This window comes from Coloeus monedula (assembly GCF_965178545.1).
Source record: "Coloeus monedula genome assembly, chromosome: 11".
Taxonomy (NCBI): Eukaryota; Metazoa; Chordata; class Aves; order Passeriformes; family Corvidae; genus Coloeus; species Coloeus monedula.
In genome coordinates, this window is record NC_138791.1 from 5,503,534 (window position 1) to 5,521,477 (window position 17,944).

The window sequence follows — 17,944 nt, forward strand, 5'->3', positions numbered from 1 at the left end:
CATTTTTAAATTGCTAATTAATACCTAATTTACTTAGATTTCTTTTTAGGGAATGCCTTGTGTTCTACTTTCAATGCAAAGAAAATACATTTCTTATTTAGGGTATTGAACTGTTTTGTTGCTGGCTCAGACATAGCAGAGAACGGCAAATACTTCTCTAGTCCCTTTATGTTTTCTCCTTCATAGAGAAAAGTTATTCTGCTTTTTCTCTTTGTTTCTTACTTTTTGGTGGAGCACTCAGAACTGAGCAATTTGACTAAACAGACCAAACTGTTTGAGTAAACTAAACCATAATTTATTTTTGAAACTGACTTTACCTGATTGCAGTCTCTGAACTGTTGGCCTGTATCTCCATGATCAGGGTACAGCAAAACACAGTGAGAGCTCCAGTGGTTTGTTTCTACCCAACTTACTCTGTCCAGCTCCTGCTTTCCTGGCTGTGGTGTAGTATGTGCTGGGCTGTTAAGTGATGCTGATTGGCATCATTAGGATAATTTTGAGTGTCTCCCCAGATCAGTACTGAACATCTTCATTGCATGTTTGCACATCTGCTGGTGCCTGGTTGTGTTTTAGCTTTGCCTCTGACCCTGGTAGGTCCCACGTGCCACACGCTGCCGTAGATGTGGTGTCAGCCTGCAGAGGAGCAATGACAGCAGTGTGTTGGTACAGTCTGGGTGTCCCCTGGCTTTGTCACCATTTCTTTGTGACTTTACTGAATGTGGATAGAGAGCTCGAAACTGTGCCAGCCTCTTCTGGGCAATAATGGAAATGCCAGCTGGAAACCTGGCATTTGAGAACTGTGTTTTGTGTGGCTGAATTACCCAGTGTGTCATGTGCCAGGCTGTCCATCAGGCTCACAGAGGGGAAAAGGGGTGAATAATTTAACTTCAGCATGTGCAAAGCCACGCAGATTTTATGTTATGTCTCTCTGCAAGGTACAAATTGCACTGTTTGTGTTACTTAGAAGTGTGCAAGGATTGGCCATTTATTGCTTCCCAGTCTGTATTTCCAGTACCAGTGTTTTCTCATTCCTGTTGTGTTTCTGTTACACCCATGTAATGTTTCTCCTAATTTTATCTTCAGTAATTATTAGCTCTTCATAGCATTTCTTTCGTTCATCCTAATCCTGAAACAAGACAACCAGAAAAGTTTGCTATGAAGTTTTTTAATACTTCATGATGAATTTTTCAGTCTAATTATATAATCACTATGAAACAGTTATTTCTTCTTTGTTTGCTGCATGTCTTAGAGGTACATTGTCAGGCTTTAGTGTCAGTTTTTTCTGCTAAGCTTCACAATTTTGTACTGAGCTGTGATTAATACTATCTAAAGGATTGCAATAAAGTGCTTTTTTTTTTTTTGCCAGTTTGAGGCTCATTAGATATGTGTTGTGTCATTTTCTGAGGTGTGAATCTGACTGCCAGAGAGGGGTTTCCTTTTCTTCTGCTTTAGAACTTTATCCAGCAAAAACCCCACTCTGAGCTGTCCTGCTGAGTTTCCTGTTTTTCTTTTCTCTCTCTGCAGCTGCTGCTCGTTATGAAGAGGGGGAATCTGAAGCTGAGAGCATTACTTCCTTCATGGACACTTCTAATCCTCTTTACCAGCTTTATGACACAGTTAGAAGTTGCCGAAATAACCAGGGCCAGCTCATCTCTGAACCCTTTTTCCACTTGCCCTCCAAGAAAAAGTATCCTGATTATTATCAGCAAATTAAAACACCCATTTCATTGCAGCAGATCAGGTGAGAAAACAGAATGCAAACTACATTTGGTGCAAAACTATTCAAGGGCTTCTTTTATTCCCAGAATCTTCTCTTATGGTCAAGTTGTTGGTACCTAATGCTGTGTTTGCACCATCTCTCCTCTACATCTGATTGCTGCTTGTTTCAACTCAGTCTGCATCAGTCTGTCGATCATCTTTTATATATGGCTGCTGTTGATTTTATTTTCCATTGAGTTTCTTCTGTAATGTGCCTGAAAATTGCCATATGAATAATTCTGAAGGGCAGGTGTGCAGCAGAGATGAAAGTTTTTGCAGAACTCCCTGTTGTTCTCTTTCCTTGACCCTGATGGCATGATTACCTCTTACTGCCACGTTTTTCTACGTTAATAGTCTTCCATGTGAATTGTAGGAAGACAGTTGCAATTACATTCCTCCTGTCTAGGTCACAGTGTAACTATGGAGAATAATTATTTTCATGATGATGTAGCTGGTCTGGACTGTAGCCAGCAGTTCACCATTTATAAATCTGTGAACCATGAAAGGTCCCTGAGCTGCCAGAGTGCAGCTGTCATATGAAAGACCTGAGTGAAGTGAGCAACGTCTTTATTGAGTGGCTCAAGATAAGCCAATATGATGGGTGTGAGTAGGGTCCTGAGAGCATGAATAGGCTTTAATGGTGCTGCCCAGCCTTGGGGGGCCCAGGCCACTGGGGCCCCAGGCCCTGCCCGAGCCACACCCCAGGAGTGCCAGTCCTTCAGCTTCAGTGAGGGAGCACTGGACCCTCCCACTGCTCATCCCTTTGTAATCCACTCTGATGCACAGGTCTGTACATTTTAGTTATACCATAATATGATCTGTCAGACTTGGTGTAATTGTTGAATGAGCAGTGTCTTTGTTAAATCAGAAGCTAACAAAGCTGTTTTTTGGTTTTTTGACTTGTCAGAGGGTGTTTTGCATGTGCTGGGGAATAAAAGCTGCCACACTGGTTATCTCTCCATCAGGAGCTTTAAGGCATTTTTTCTTATGTCTTAGTACAGCTGTAATAGTGGCAAAGAAAGTGTCTTGCCTTGAACAAAGCACAAAATGTACTTGATGAAAAAAAACCCAGTGAAACTGTGAAGAATCATTGACAGTTGTGAGGAAGCTTTGTGCCTGAATGTACCTAAAAGTATTGGCTCAAACTATGTATAAACAGATTTGTTTGGGAGAGACTTTCCATTAAAAATATCCTTGGTATCAGTTACAGAAAAAATAACTTGTCATAGAGAGGCAGCTGCATTTCTGCTTTCCTTACAGCGTAGGCAGGTTGCATCTGGCTGTGTGAGCAGAGCAGAAATTCCACACAAGTTTATGAAGAACTGTAGATAAAAGTAACTTGACTTACTGCTTGGGAGCTTAAAAAATCAAAAAGGGACTGCCAGGCTTTTAGAAATAGTGTTTGAGGCTCACAAGTTAAAGTACAATGTTTATAGTAGTCTTAACTTCTTGCAAATTCTGAAATTCAGCTGTCTTTTAAATTACTGTGTAATTTTCAGTTCTTACTATACCTGAAAAGCTTTGAAGTCATGCATATGGACACTTAATTGATGTGCTTTGGGGAAAACTGGAGCATGATGGCTTTACTGATACTGCAAATATGTCTTTAGATATTCAAAACTGCCACTCATTAGGAATAGAGGTTGTTTGTGGGGTTTTGGGTGTTTGGTTTTCTGTGGGTTTTTTTCCTTCTTTTCTTGTGGTGGTGGTTTTTTTGTGTTTGGTAGTTTGGGGGGTTTTTTTTGAGATGTTCATAAATAGAGCATATCTTCTGTTCCCAGATGGGAACAGAAAAGTTAAGTGTCCTAGTGGAAAGCTGACGGAGGTGGAGTGAAGCCTGCCAGTCCTGTTTCATATCTGTTTGGCTCTGGCATCTGGCTGCCTCAGCTGTCCTGCCAGAGTGAACTGTGAAATGTGTGGCTGTTGCAAGTTTTACAGCTAGTTGTGTATTTCAGAGAGGTTTGTGTGTGCTAAATGCAGGAAAAGTCTTTAAAATAATTCCTGATTTCCAGAGCGAGTGTGTGTTTTTTGGGGTAATGAGATTATACCTATCCCAGCCTCTCAGTCACTCTGGGTGTTGTGAACCTCAGTCATTTGTTGGGTGCTGATCTTGAGCTGTTCCTGGATGTGGGAGGTAATCATGCTGATGGCTTTCAGTTTTCTCCTAATTTGCTCCTGTCTTGCTGTTCACAGAATCACAGAATAGCTGAGGCTGGAAGGGAGAGACCATCCTGCCCAACCCCTGGCTGTTATAGGGTCACCCAGAGCCTCCTGTCTGGGTCTGTGTCCAGTCAGGTTTTGATTATCTCCACAGATGGAGACCCTACATCCTCCTAGGGCAACCAGTGCCAGTGTTTGACCACCCTCACAGTAAAAAACATTTGTGTTCAGCTGAAATTTCATTTGTCTTCATTTGTTCCCCTCACGTCTTTCCCAGTCAGGGGGCACAGCTGAGGTGACCCTGGCTCTCCCTTCATTGCCTCCCACCAGATGTTCAACACACTGATGAGAATTCCCTGCCTCAAACAGGGCAGAGCTCAGAGCTGGAGAGCAAGAAAATCCTACTTAAAAAGAAAGGCATGATGGTGTCACAGCTATAACTGACATGTGGTAAAAGTGCCTGATGCAAACTTGACATTGCTGGGGAAAAGTCATTCTGTAATTACAAATAACCACAGGAATAGTCAGGAAATGATGCAGGAGAATGTGTTCAGTTACCAAGTGCATGAGTGCTAGATCCTGGCAGGCTTACAAGAACACTGTTCCTTATTAAATTTTACAGTGCTAAGAAGTGTGATCCCCAAGGCAAGTGGGTCAGGCTTTTTTATACCGGAGGAGGAAGGCATGCCAGGGAATTCCCTGGCAGCAGCTCTCTCTAAAACATGTAGGAGTACAGGCACTGAAATCAGTACCTTCACTGGCACACCCCAGTGTCTTGTGCTCCTGGGGCTGTAGCTCAGGCTTAAAAATGTGTGGGGATCTGGTGTAAAACACCCTTGGGTTTGTGTGATTTCTAATTTTGGGGAATTGAAATGAATGTTTCTTGTGAATGTGACCCTTTTTGGACAATGCTCTGTGGCACAAGAATCTAAATTATGCTTTTATGTGATGTGTTGAGGTTCTGTCGAATTTTGTGATGGCTCTTGTTGATTTTGAATGTTATAGATTATTTGAGTGGAGATTATAGTAAATGTCATCACCTGGTCAAGCATATTTTGCCATATAACTTAAGCAGTTTTAGCAATATGACAAATAAAGGAGTGGAACTTACTTTGAAATAGTGGGAACTGGTGCCTGGGCTGAAGTTTGAGGAGATTATGGAGAACTTCTGTGTTTCTGTTCGCTTGATTTATGAATGAGCCAATTGGGAAGAGAAAATGGCATCTCTAATATTTTGAATATATTGTAAATTTTTACTTTATCTTGAGATTTAGGAGTTCTTTCATTCCTTTTGTTAGTTAATATATTATTTGGTGAGTATTGTGTATTTTTGAAATCTTCTGTTTGTGTAATCAGTTTTCCTATCTTAGCAAGTACTTTCAGTGCATATGGTAAGTAAGGCCTTTATAAAATCACAGGTTCAAATAAACAACGTTGCCAATGAAAATTCTCTCCCAAACAAATCTGTTTATACATAATTTGAGCCAATACTTTAAGGTATTTTACAAGAAGACTGTCATCCTCAATAGGACATTTGTCAAATGTATCTCTTGACCCTACTCATTCTTTGTTACTGGCTTGCTTTTTCCTGAAGAGGCAGGACTAGCACTTCACAATTTCCGAATACAAGTAAATAAGTTGGATCATCTGGTGTTTGAATTTTTTCAGTAGCAAATTTTTAGGCTAAGTGTGCATCTAATAAATGGATCTTTTGATTATATGGAGAGAGTATCTCTCTCATCATCAGTCCTTTCACATATTCCATCTGGAAGGACTAATGTGTTTCCAGTACACATTTTAGGGAGTTGAGTGCCAACTTACAGTATTCTTTTAATTGATATTCTGATTTCAACCAAATTACATGTCAGTGTTCTTTTGGGCTTAGTGGCATTATGAAACTGTAGCCTTACTTTTAAATTTTTTTTTTTGCTTATTTTGCAAAGGTCATTATGTTTAAAATGAAATTCTTTCTAGTTTTACCCATGCTTTCAGGTACAATTATATCCCTGTCAATCATTTTCATAGAAATTTCTCTTAGTTTCTAGTGTGTAATTTGTATTATGTGGCAGTGACTTTCACTAGAGCTATGGGTTTTAGTTTCAGCCTCACTTTGTGAAATAAACTGATGTTTATAGAATCCTTTCATCCTAAGATTGGTGAGATGGCTTGTTAAAAATTTATTGTAAAGCTGCAGTTCATCCTCTAAATCCAGAGAAGTCATGATGCTTGAGTTCTGCTGAATTTGAGTGTAACTAAATCTGTTTAAAGTACTTATGTGAATAACCTACCTAATTAATCATCCTATTGTTTGCTGACAGCACGTACAGAGAAGAGAATGGTAGGAGAGGGGGTTCTTTGCAGAACAGAACTGAATCTCTTTTGTGCCCATACATTTTTCATTCCTCACACCTCTGGTTGGAAGTTGTCACTTTCCAAACCATTCAGTCTAAGTCTGGCTTTTTACTTTTGCTGTCAGGTCTTTGATGAACACAACTGTGAATGTAAGTTGTTTGCTTAAAATCACATAGCCTGCACCTTGATTTTTGGGTTGTGGAGAAACAAATGTTGGTAGCAGCAAGCTTGGGACTGAAAGGTTTTATACTAGATTTATTTTGTGGTAGTGATAATGCTCCATCAAGCAGGGTGACGTTCAGCCAGGTGCTGCAGAAACCAGACTGGGTTTAAAGGTGGTGTGTGAATGGGAATGTGCCAGGCAGGAGGGTGAGGAAGATGTGAAGGAGGATAGCTGTGGTTTGCGGCTTGTGACAGGCTTGGGGGTTGTGTTTCTGCAGATTAATATTTTCTGCTGTGTGTAATGAGGTGTTGGAAGGTTTAAAAAAGTAAGATAGCACTTTCAGCAAGAAAACACATCAAGTTAAGCATTAACTCATGTTGATTCATGTGTTTAGCCTATGAAAAATGGCTTTTTTGTTGTTTTTTGTCCTCTTGTAACTGTTTTCACATGAAGTGCACTTTGCACATAGCACCAGTCAAGGACCAGGTGTTTTTTTAAGAGAAGGCACAAATTGAAGAGTTTAACGTGAGGGGTGCTGGGCACTTTTGGCTCTCACTGAAGGTGAGTGGAATTGATGAAGGGAAGGCAGTGTTTGGGGCTGTGCAGAGCTGGCCTGCCCTGAGGTCAGGGCTCAGGGGCACTGCAGCAGTCTCAGCAGGCTGTGCTGCTGCCTCACCTGTGAATCTCACCTGAGTATGAGAACAGGACTTCAGTCTCCACAACTTCCAAAATTACTGAAGCCGTTCTTTGAGGAGACATGTTGCCCTAATATAACAAGTGGAAGATGTTACTAGAGAATCAAAAAATAAAGCCCCTTCCTGTAGTTAGAGCTCTTTGACTATTGATTTATCATGAGAATGAAGATACTACAGAACTGTTTTGCTCTGTATAGCTAGTGAAATAACTGGCTGGTATTTCTCTTTTGCAGAACCAAGCTGAAGAACCATGAATACGAAACTTTAGATCAGTTGGAGGCTGATCTGAATTTGATGTTTGAAAATGCCAAGCGCTACAATGTACCCAATTCTGCCATCTATAAAAGAGTGCTGAAAATGCAGCAGGTTATGCAGGTATGTGGAGGAGAACAAGCAAAAGGATGTAACTTCTCATGTAAATTCATTTCCCTAATGGATATTTTTCCAAAATCATTTTTAACTAGACCTTTATTTGCAGAAGTATTTTCATGCTTAAGGGGAAGTATGGGAATGAAGAGCATCACAAAGTGATTTTTTTCTCAGCTCACCTGCTGCTTTCTGTGATTTCTTGCAGTCACTTTTTTCCTTACTATGACTCCTAACGCAATTAAATTGTGAGAAAATTGATGATGCAGGGTTTTTTTGGGGTTTGCATGCAACTGGATAATACTAAAACCCTTCAGATTTCATTAAGTGTTTCAGCTAAGTGCTGCAGTCTGAAATGGCATTGTTTTCAAATTGGTTCCTCAAAAGTTGTTCTGTCAGTTAGAAAGAGCTATACTGCTGTTAAATTCTGTTCTGAAAGTGTCCAGCAGTGAGGGTTTGTTTTCCTCACACATGTAAAATGGGTTTGTCAAGGATTTGTTCTTTCTTCAGGCAAAGAAGAAGGAGCTTGCTAGGAGAGATGACATTGAGGATGGGGACAGCATGATTTCTTCTGCTACATCGGATACTGGAAGCTCAAAAAGGAAAAGGTATCTGCTTCTGTAGTTCCTGCAGGCCGTGACATTGCTGCATTTTTCATTTGTTAAAGAGAGTATTAAGCCATGGCTTTTAGCATTTGTGTAAGGATTTGTAATTCTGAGACATCATTAAGTGTTGATTCTAATTAATTCAAAACTATTTGCTGACTTTTATTTCCCTTGTTTGGTCTATTAGTTGACAGTTGTCAACATCAGTTGTAAGTGAAATGGACACTGTAATAGCACTGGATTAGGTAATTTTGTCAGTGGATTTCAGGATTTTTTGTGGGGAGATTGTTTTATTTTAGTCTGACAAATAGATAAACTGATTATAAGAGGTTGATTGTGTTGGGTCCTTTAACATAAACCAAATTCCCAGTGATTTGCAATAGGCTCTTTTATTAAGCATAGTGATGGCTTATGGGAGGTATTCTTTACAGTGATAGCTGTAATGCAATTAATACTAGTGATGCATTTCACTCCAACAAGGGCTAGTTTCTCAAGTCTGCCTCATGGTATCACTTGAAATAAATTCCAGCTCTGATAATATTACTGCAGTGGTAGTAACAGCCAGTGTAAAATTCAGCATCTTTCTTTGGTGTTGCTTATGACCTTCAGCTTCCTGGGTATTTGTTTCTTGTTTTGTCAAAGTAACAGGGGGAGGAAGGGAATGGAGTAGAGCATCAGTAACGAGTCACTAAAGTGCAATCAACTAAGTGCAACAATGTACACTCATTAAAAATCTTCAGAGAGAAAATATGAGCATGGATTTAGGAGGTGGCGCAGTGTAGGGATGCTGGGAAGAAGAAATGTAGTGGAAAGGAAAGGCAGACCACAGAACCAAGTAATCAAAAAGGAACAAATTGCAAAAATTGCTAGCTTTGTGATCTTCAGATTCAAAAAGAAGTACTAACCTAATCAAGCAAGTCAGATTGTCATTGGTGTCCTTTTAACCCCATGTTGCTTTTGATCACCTTGTGCCAAATAATACTGAAATACTTAAAAGGAAAAAATCTGTCAGGCCCTGTCATCTAAGAACAATGAAAGAGGAAAGAGAACAAGGGATTTGCCATGTTCATAGGCAAGGGAAATCAGAATGATGCCTGAAGAGAACCTGGAAACGCTTTTGATGTTGTCAGTTTGATACTTGTTATCCATTTCACTTGCTGAATGATAGCAAGGAAAAGAAGATTGTAAATGCTGCTGGTCACAGAAGTGAAGCAATGAGAGGAATTCCAAAATGTTGCTGGAAAAGGAGACTAATAACCCATGCAAAATTCATCCTATTGGGAAAATAACAGCTACCCAGAGGAAAGTTGTTTGACTGTCCCATTTTATGTATCAAATGCATCACCTGAATCTTGAGTATTGGCAGGCCTTTTGCTATTTCTGCTTTGGTTTTCCTTTGCCTGCTTCTGTTGAAATGAGTGAGAAAAATCTGGAAACATGTTAAAATGGGGAATTTGTCAGCATGTCTATGTTCTGGCATTGCTCACTTGCTAGTGTGAACAACCAACATTTGCCAACAGTGGTAATGTTTAGCCTAGAGAACGTATATTTTGGGTTTTCTTTGTTGTTAGTTTTCTTTAGTTATTTCACTGATCTCACCAAGGAGCAAGAGTTATCTGAGGCATGAGACTATGCTGAATTAGGATATTTTAAATGTGTGAGGAAAAGATCCAGATGATGGAAAATCTGTGTTGCGGTTTGGTTTCTTACAGGTTGTACAGGGATATTTTGCACATTCTGCAGTTGAAGGTAGTTTTTGTGGTGGTTGTTGCCTTTGCAGATAGTAGTCAAAGTTACAACTACCTGAATAAGTCTTAAGGAGATTGCAGCTTTGAAGGCTGTTTACAGGTGCTTTGTATTGAGTGTATTGCTGAGTGCCCCAGTATCTGAGCTGAGACTATATATTATTGACATAAATTTTCCTCTCCCTTATCTGATTTGCTTATAGGCCATGTAATATGTGTGCAGGGAATCATGTACTGTTTTCTGACAAGCTCTGTCAGATTTCTTGAGACAGCCATAACAGCTACACACAGGATGACTGGAAAGTTTGTGGAGGTAGCATGTACCATTTTCTACCTGGGTTTGCAGTTTCGGTGAGCTTCATTGACTTTGAACTTCATTTGGATTGACAGATAATTAACCAATTCCTTCTGCTATGTCCTTGATGTTCTTATTTGGTACTGAAGAATGTACAGAATTACTCTGAGATAAATAGCTCATGTCTTTGGTATTCTGTGTTCAGCAGAAGTAGTCTTGAAGGTACTGGCTGGAGGTTTTTACCCTGTTCACTCTGGATCTCGAGCTCTTGGATTCAGATGCCTGATCTGACTGGTCTGTTTTCTCTGCAGCTGGAAAGTGCTCAGAGCTCCTTTTGGCCTTTGCACTTTGAAAAATGAGTTAGTTGGTTTATTTTGTAGAACACTTAACTCAAGGTCAATGAGAGAACAGTCATCTCAAAGAGTCATTTCCTGTTTCAGTATCAGGCTCCTGGTTGGTTATGATGCTGTCATCATTTGCAAATTCTAGTGGACTGTATTAATATTGAAATTCTTGTGTGTGTTTAGGTGGTTGTGGTTGTTTCTCCATGGCAGAGGATAATGTCATTGTGATATTAATGTTGGAAGTGGGGAAAGGAGTCCCTGACATTTATTCTTTTCCTTTGTGTTCTTAACCTGACAGTAAAAAGAACATACGAAAGCAGCGGATGAAGATCTTGTACAATGCGGTTCTGGAAGCTCGAGAGCCAGGCACAGGCAGGCGGCTCTGCGATCTGTTCATGATTAAGCCATCCAAAAAGGACTACCCAGACTACTACAAAATCATCCTGGAGCCAATGGACCTGAAGATGATAGAGCACAACATCCGCAATGACAAGTACGCGGCGGAAGAGGCCATGATTGAGGACATGAAGCTCATGTTCCGGAACGCCAGGCATTACAACGAGGAAGGCTCCCAGGTACTCACTGGGGTCAGAGCCACACTTCTCTCTGCTGCTTTGCAGACAGACTTCTGTTAGGATGGTTTCACTTTGACTATTACTTGTATTATTTGTTGTAATTGTTTATTGGACGAAAGTAGAAATTCTCAGAACTTCTGAGAAAGGATGTCTTAGAAGGAAACCAGCTTTCTTTTCATGGAAGTGGAGAGTGTGGGAGATCAGACTAGAAGACCTCACTTGTTTAGCTTAACAAAATGAGTCTGAAAGGAATATGGTTTTCATCTACAAGTATTTTGTTGGGTGTGTCTATATAGTAATGTTTCTCAGGCAGCAAGAATGACGTGAAACAGGGTGGTGGTAAGAAATCTCCAGCTGTTTCTGACAAGAAACTTGATCAGCTGCTGCACAGGACTTCATCACCAGGATTGGACTTGAAGACCCAGGACTGTTCTAGTCCTTGGTACCTTGATGGAATCACAGTAGTTCAAGGGGTCTTTCATTGCTCTGCAGAAGGGTTTGAGGAGGAATTTGATAACACGGCTGCCCCTTGCCATTTTGTAGTCTTTGAAATAGAAATGCAGCTTAATTGGATAATTTCTTCAACATTTGTAGCTCTCTGATTTAGATGCTGTCATCAGTTCTGCTTTCCTGTGTAAGTCAGTTAAAATGAAAGGCTTATTTCTCAAATGTACACCTTAAATAAATTACTCAGTTTTGCTTTCAGCTTTTCCAAACTCAGATTTAAGTGTTTCTTAGGAGCTAGTTCTAAACTAGTCTAACCACAGTAAACCTTGTTTTGGCTGGATTTTGATTACTTTACTGATTAATAGGTGTACAATGATGCCCATATGCTGGAAAAGATCCTAAAAGAAAAAAGGAAAGAGCTGGGACCCTTGGCTGAAGATGATGATGTTGCATCCCCTAAACTAAAGCTAAGTAAGACAACCTTGTGCATTGCCTTGTCTCATTTCAAAACTAACAACACGGTACAGGTGAACAGATCTTCCTTTTAGAATAGACGTATTCTGCACAACTGTTAACACTGACAAGGAAAGTAGAATTACATTTTCAAAATCTTGACAGCAATGGCATGTCTTTATTATACAATATAATTAAGTTGTTGCATATAGTGTTTTCTAAGAAAAGTAACTTTGAAGAAAAGAGACCTGGGAATGTGTGGAATGAGTGAGATTTAGTCACGTAGTGTTATTCAAATGTTAGATGGTGCACTGTGTGCCCAGTAAAGTAAGGGGCTTCTCAAACTGAGCAAATCTCTTAATTTTCTTGGTTGAATGTCTGGGATTTTCACAGAATGATATAAAAAAAATGTGAACTTGGTTTGATAGATTATTGAAAGCGATGAAAAACTTGGAAGTGAAGTTTCCCATGTCTGTTCCTAGAGCTGTTGCCCTTACAAAGTTGCTACTACTCAAATCTTATGCTCTCTTAATATGTGTTCAGAACTGAGCAAACTGAGAAGGATAAAACTGCACAAAAAGCCTTAAAGAAAATAACTGCACCCAGTTCTCTTGCAAATTAAATGTGTAGCTCTTAGGTAAAGTACAGGTGTAGAGAACTCTCAGGTAGAGTCTGTACAGTGCAGTAACAGAGATCCTGAGTTAATCAAAAGGCCAACCTGATAATCCCATGGGAGGCCTTAATTTACATTTTACGTGTAATAATCCTTTCTAATTTGCCATAAACATGTCATAAAGAAATCTGATAATATTTTGAATACTTAATTTTCGTGATAACAAAACCCCTGTGATGACTGGATTTTTAACAGCTGCAGGGAGATATTCATGTAGAGCTGTAAGATCAAAATGAGTTTAGAGGACTTCGTTAATGATATTAGGTAGGAAAAGATGTTTTCCGTGCTGAAGCCTGAGAAGGCCTTTGCCAGGTGGAGCGTGGAGCAACATATTCTGTGTTTGCCAAAAAGAACATTAGAAAAAAAACTGTACAATTATGAAAAATAAGGGAAGCTGCAGCCTGGAATGGGCTCCATGTTGTGAGGCTTCTGCTCACACCATGAGGTGGTTCTTCCATGAGCAATTCTCCGGTTTCCACTGGAGATGGACAAAGAAATGTTCCAGTTCTCAGCTTTGTAATTGTAACTTCTTTTTTGTTTTTGTCATCTTAGGTAGGAAAAGTGGCATTTCTCCTAAAAAGTCCAAGTACATGACTCCAATGCAGCAGAAGCTGAACGAGGTGTACGAAGCCGTGAAGAACTACACGGACAAGCGCGGCCGGCGGCTGAGCGCGATCTTCCTGCGGCTGCCGTCCCGCTCCGAGCTCCCCGACTACTACGTCACCATCAAGAAGCCCGTGGACATGGAGAAGATCAGAAGCCATATGATGGCAAATAAATACCAGGATATCGACTCCATGGTGGAGGACTTTGTTATGATGTTCAATAACGCTTGCACGTACAACGAGCCGGAATCTTTGATTTATAAAGATGCCCTGGTCCTGCATAAAGTTTTGCTTGAAACTCGGAGAGAAATAGAAGGAGATGAGGATTCTCATGTGCCCAACGTCACTTTGCTGATTCAGGAACTTATCCATAACCTCTTTGTCTCTGTTATGAGCCACCAGGATGATGAGGGCAGATGCTACAGCGACTCCTTAGCTGAGATTCCTGCTGTTGATCCCAACTTCCCAAATAAACCTCCTCTGACTTTTGATATTATCCGAAAAAATGTTGAAAATAATCGCTATAGAAGATTGGATTTGTTCCAGGAGAACATGTTTGAGGTACTGGAGAGGGCACGGAGAATGAATAGGTGAGCAAACCCTTATGTTTCAGGTATCCTTTATCACGAGTTTTGCATTTAATGTTAAACAAAGGCCGAAGGTTTTTTAAGGTGTTTGCTTTCTTTGATACGGGTGTTCAGAAAACTAAATCTCAAAAGCTCTGTCAGGTCTTCAGTGGAATGTTTGCTTTCATTAGAAAACAAGGAAGGAGTTAGTTTTCTGCCAAGAGATAATTTTGACAATAATCATCCAAAGGAACACCGTATGAAAAACAGGTTTCTGCTAACTTTCATATTGAAAAAATGAAGAGCTGTTCACTAACTGCTCAAACAATGACTTACTCTTTTGGAGCAATCACACTTGGATGAATTATGGTAACACCGTGCACAAAATATAAACACTTGCAACTTCTTGTAGTATTTTGCTTGAATTCAGTAGCCTTTTTGGGAATATGCAGGTGAGAGCCTGACTGTGAAGGAGAGGAAGTAAAAAATTATCTTAAAACATCAACTAAGAGGAGTATGGATAATTAAAGTAAGTCAGTTTTGTTAATAATGCTGTTATTACTCAAGTTTTTAGAAGTTAACAGATTGTAGAGGTCCAGTGACAAGTAGCCTTGGTCACACCTTTGATTTTCCTGGCATTTCAGGACTGGTGTGTACAAAAACACTGGTTTGGGTAAACTATAATGCATATTGACAGTGGACTAACAGTTGAAGCATCACTTGATGCTTCATGGCTTGAAGTCAGTCTCTGCTGCTGCTTATGAGTAAGCACAGAAATCTCCTGGCAGAGTGAAGATCAGTTTTGATTGATCACAAAGAGTGGTGATTGATGGGTGTGTTTAGGCTCCTGCTTGACCCTGCACAAACTGTGGCTTTATCCTGTTGCTCATGTTTTTGTACAGGACTGATTCAGAGATCTACGAGGATGCAGTGGAACTTCAGCAGTTCTTCATTAAAATTCGAGATGAACTGTGTAAAAATGGAGAGATTCTGCTGTCACCTGCTCTCAGCTACACCACCAAGCACCTTCACAATGATGTAGAAAAGGAAAAGAAGGAAAAGCTGCCGAAAGAAATAGAGGAGGATAAGCTCAAAAGGGAGGAGGAGAAGAGAGGTAGCTACCTTTTTTTCACTAGTTTTGAATGTACTAAATGAAAAATGTACCCACAGGTATGATGTCTACGTGAGCTTTGCCTGCTGAAAGGGCCTCAGTAGTCTGTTTGTCCCCCAGTCTTTTATTTCCAGGTTATGAGACATTTGTTTTATTTTGATCCTTATCAGCCAGATCAGAGGGCTTTTAAGAAAGAGATGTAGGTAGGTATTAACCCTGTGTGAACTCCTTAATCAGAATACATTGGGGTACCAATATTATTTCAAGGATATTATGCAAGAAAACTATAGTTTTTTACTTGAGCTTTCTGCTGATAATAAACTTAACAATGAATATTCCCATTGACCTTTTAGTCATTTTCTTTTTGACAAGTACTGGTGGTGTCTATGATCATGCTTTTAACACTGCTAAAGAGCTGAGGTTTGGTAAGCCTTTTGTGTTTTTACTTGGCTACTGTGAGTTTGAAGAGGAGTGGGCTTGCACTGTTTTGTAGGGCATGAAGCCTACCCTGAAGGTCCTTTATTTCACAGTTCCTGGCTATTTCTGTCCATGCTCCATTATACACCATATTTAAAGGAATAAATAAGTTCTCCAATTGCACTTTTCCACAGAGAGGAGTAGAGCTGTTGGCAATTTTGTCCTTGAATTATCTTTCTAACATGGTTCATCTTCCCTCATAGCAGCAGTAAAGTCTGGTTACTCCAGGCTCAGAATGAGGCACTGACATCAGGAATCTTGCCTAATATGGAAATGTGACATTACTAACATCTGGTTTTCCCTTCTTGAAATAAGAAGCTGAAAAGAGTGAAGATTCCTCTGGATCAGCTGGGCTGTCAAGTTTGCATCGAACCTACAGCCAGGACTGCAGCTTCAAGAACAGCATGTACCATGTGGGAGATTATGTGTATGTGGAGCCTGCAGAAGCCAACCTACAGCCTCACATTGTCTGCATTGAGAGGCTGTGGGAAGATTCAGCTGGTAAGGATGTCCTTACTGCAGCAAAACAGTAGGGTGAAACTTATTATTTATTTATTATTATAAACTTTCCAATTTAATTTTTTTTCCTCTGTAGATGTTACTTTATTTGCAGAACTGTTTGGACCAGTGAGTGTTTGTTGTTGTTGTTGTTTCTGAGTTCCTTTATTCTAAAAGATATTACAAATAGAATAGAAAATTCTTGGAACAGCATGTGCTCTTTTTGGTGTTCATTTCTGCCTGCCCTCAAATTGTAAACCTTGCAGGGATGGGATTCTGAGTGGGATGGACTCCTTGTAATTTAGGTGCAAACTGCTTTTCTGTGCTGAGAAATCTGAACCAAATCTGGGCACAGGTTTCCTTTGCTTTAGAAAAATAGTACATATTTGTAATTTCTTTATAAATCATTGTTTTCAATTTGAGTTTGTCACCATGTAATTTGTCATACCATAAAATGAAAGAAATAGTTCTTAAAAAACTTAAAAGTTACCTGAGATTCTTTAAATAATCAGGTGATTGTTGTGTGGACTTTCAAGCCATTTCAAGGCCTGAAAGTCAAGATCTATGAATAAGAATTAATTTCTCCTTTATTTTGCTGAGTCAGGTTTTACTGGAGAAATAACACTTGGCAGGCTTTTTAAACCTGGTTTTCCTTTCCTGAAAAGTTTAATGAATATTGCCCTGTTTAAAAGCAGGTTGCTCTTAATGTAAATGACTACCTGGCTATTTGATTAATCAGTCAATCTCTAATTGTTCTTTCTTGGCTCATGCACTGGAGAATGTCATTTTACATTTTTTTCTTTCTATCTCCCCTCCCTTTTTTTTGTTTTCTATTTTAAAGGAGAGAAATGGCTCTATGGCTGCTGGTTTTATCGACCAAATGAAACGTTTCATCTTGCAACTCGAAAATTCCTGGAGAAAGAAGTTTTTAAAAGTGATTATTACAATAAAGTTCCTGTTAGCAAAATTTTAGGCAAATGTGTGGTCATGTTTGTCAAGGTGAGAGACTGTTCAGGGTAAGAGTAATTTATAAAATAAGTAATGCTTTCTGCTATTTCCTGTAGAGCTGTAGGCACTCTAACAGAGACATTCCACTAATATCTGAATAAAATAGGTGGGCTGTTTGTATTTTCCTTTGCTTCCTGAGATACGTGGCTCACCCAGGTGATGGAGTTTACCTGTGCTGGTTGATTTGTGTTTATGATCACTCCCAACTTGGTGAGTGTGTCCTTTTTCCAAGTCAAAGCTCAGAAATCTTGTGAGGGTGATTTCAGGCTTCAGATCTTGTACTTGTTAATGCACTGGCTTGGTAAATGAATAAAACCTAATTTTTCTCACATGCCAACCTGTACTGAATTAGCTCCTTCTCGAAGGGTGGGATTTCTTGTAACTGAAACCATGAGAGGGAAGTTCACTTGTGTCTGTGGGATGTGGGTGTTGCTGAAATATTTTGTATTTTTTCTTCAATCTGCAGGAATATTTTAAATTGTGTCCTGAAAACTTCAGAGATGAGGATGTCTACGTGTGCGAGTCGCGCTATTCTGCGAAGACAAAGTCTTTTAAAAAGATTAAACTGTGGACTATGCCTGTGAGCTCTGTCAGATTTGTCCCACGAGATGTGCCCCTGCCTGTGGTCAGAGTCGCTTCTGTGTTTGCCAATACAGACAAAGTAGATGAGGAGAAACACAGTGAAACACTGGAGGACAGTAAGGTGGGAGAAAGTATCCTTCATCTTGAAAAGGTATGCAAGGGGAACGTTGATTGTATTTGACAGAAAGAGAATGACAAAGTATTAGCCCTCATGGCTTGGGTTTCACCACATCCAGGCACAGTAAAATAGAAATGAATGTAATATTTCTGTTATAAATGATACTATAGACATTTGTAAATAAACACAAACAAAATGTAAATAGACATAACACATAACAATAAACTATGTAAATGTTTGTTACATTCAACAGCCTCTTGCCTGTGATCATGTGAAGGGCTTGGTTGGGTTTTTTACCACTCCAGAAAATTACACTTTTACTGTAAAGCCTGCCCTAAGCCTAAAGAA

The 17,944-nt window shown here is 39.6% G+C and overlaps 1 protein-coding gene across 13 annotated transcripts in view; it reads left to right on the top strand.

The window, feature by feature from the left end:
- The window catches only part of PBRM1 (polybromo 1), a 56,623-nt gene that overhangs the window by 16,462 nt on the left and 22,217 nt on the right, over positions 1–17,944 (top strand). For all 13 annotated transcript variants that reach the window (XM_082288566.1, XM_082288576.1, XM_082288572.1 and 10 more), the window contains 10 exons: positions 1,525–1,741; positions 7,362–7,503; positions 8,005–8,102; positions 10,782–11,058; positions 11,871–11,976; positions 13,184–13,826; positions 14,705–14,916; positions 15,706–15,891; positions 16,730–16,887; positions 17,363–17,629. In XM_082288566.1, coding sequence (XP_082144692.1) covers positions 1,525–1,741; positions 7,362–7,503; positions 8,005–8,102; positions 10,782–11,058; positions 11,871–11,976; positions 13,184–13,826; positions 14,705–14,916; positions 15,706–15,891; positions 16,730–16,887; positions 17,363–17,629 — 2,306 coding nt within the window. The remainder of the gene's footprint in view (positions 1–1,524; positions 1,742–7,361; positions 7,504–8,004; positions 8,103–10,781; positions 11,059–11,870; positions 11,977–13,183; positions 13,827–14,704; positions 14,917–15,705; positions 15,892–16,729; positions 16,888–17,362; positions 17,630–17,944) is intronic.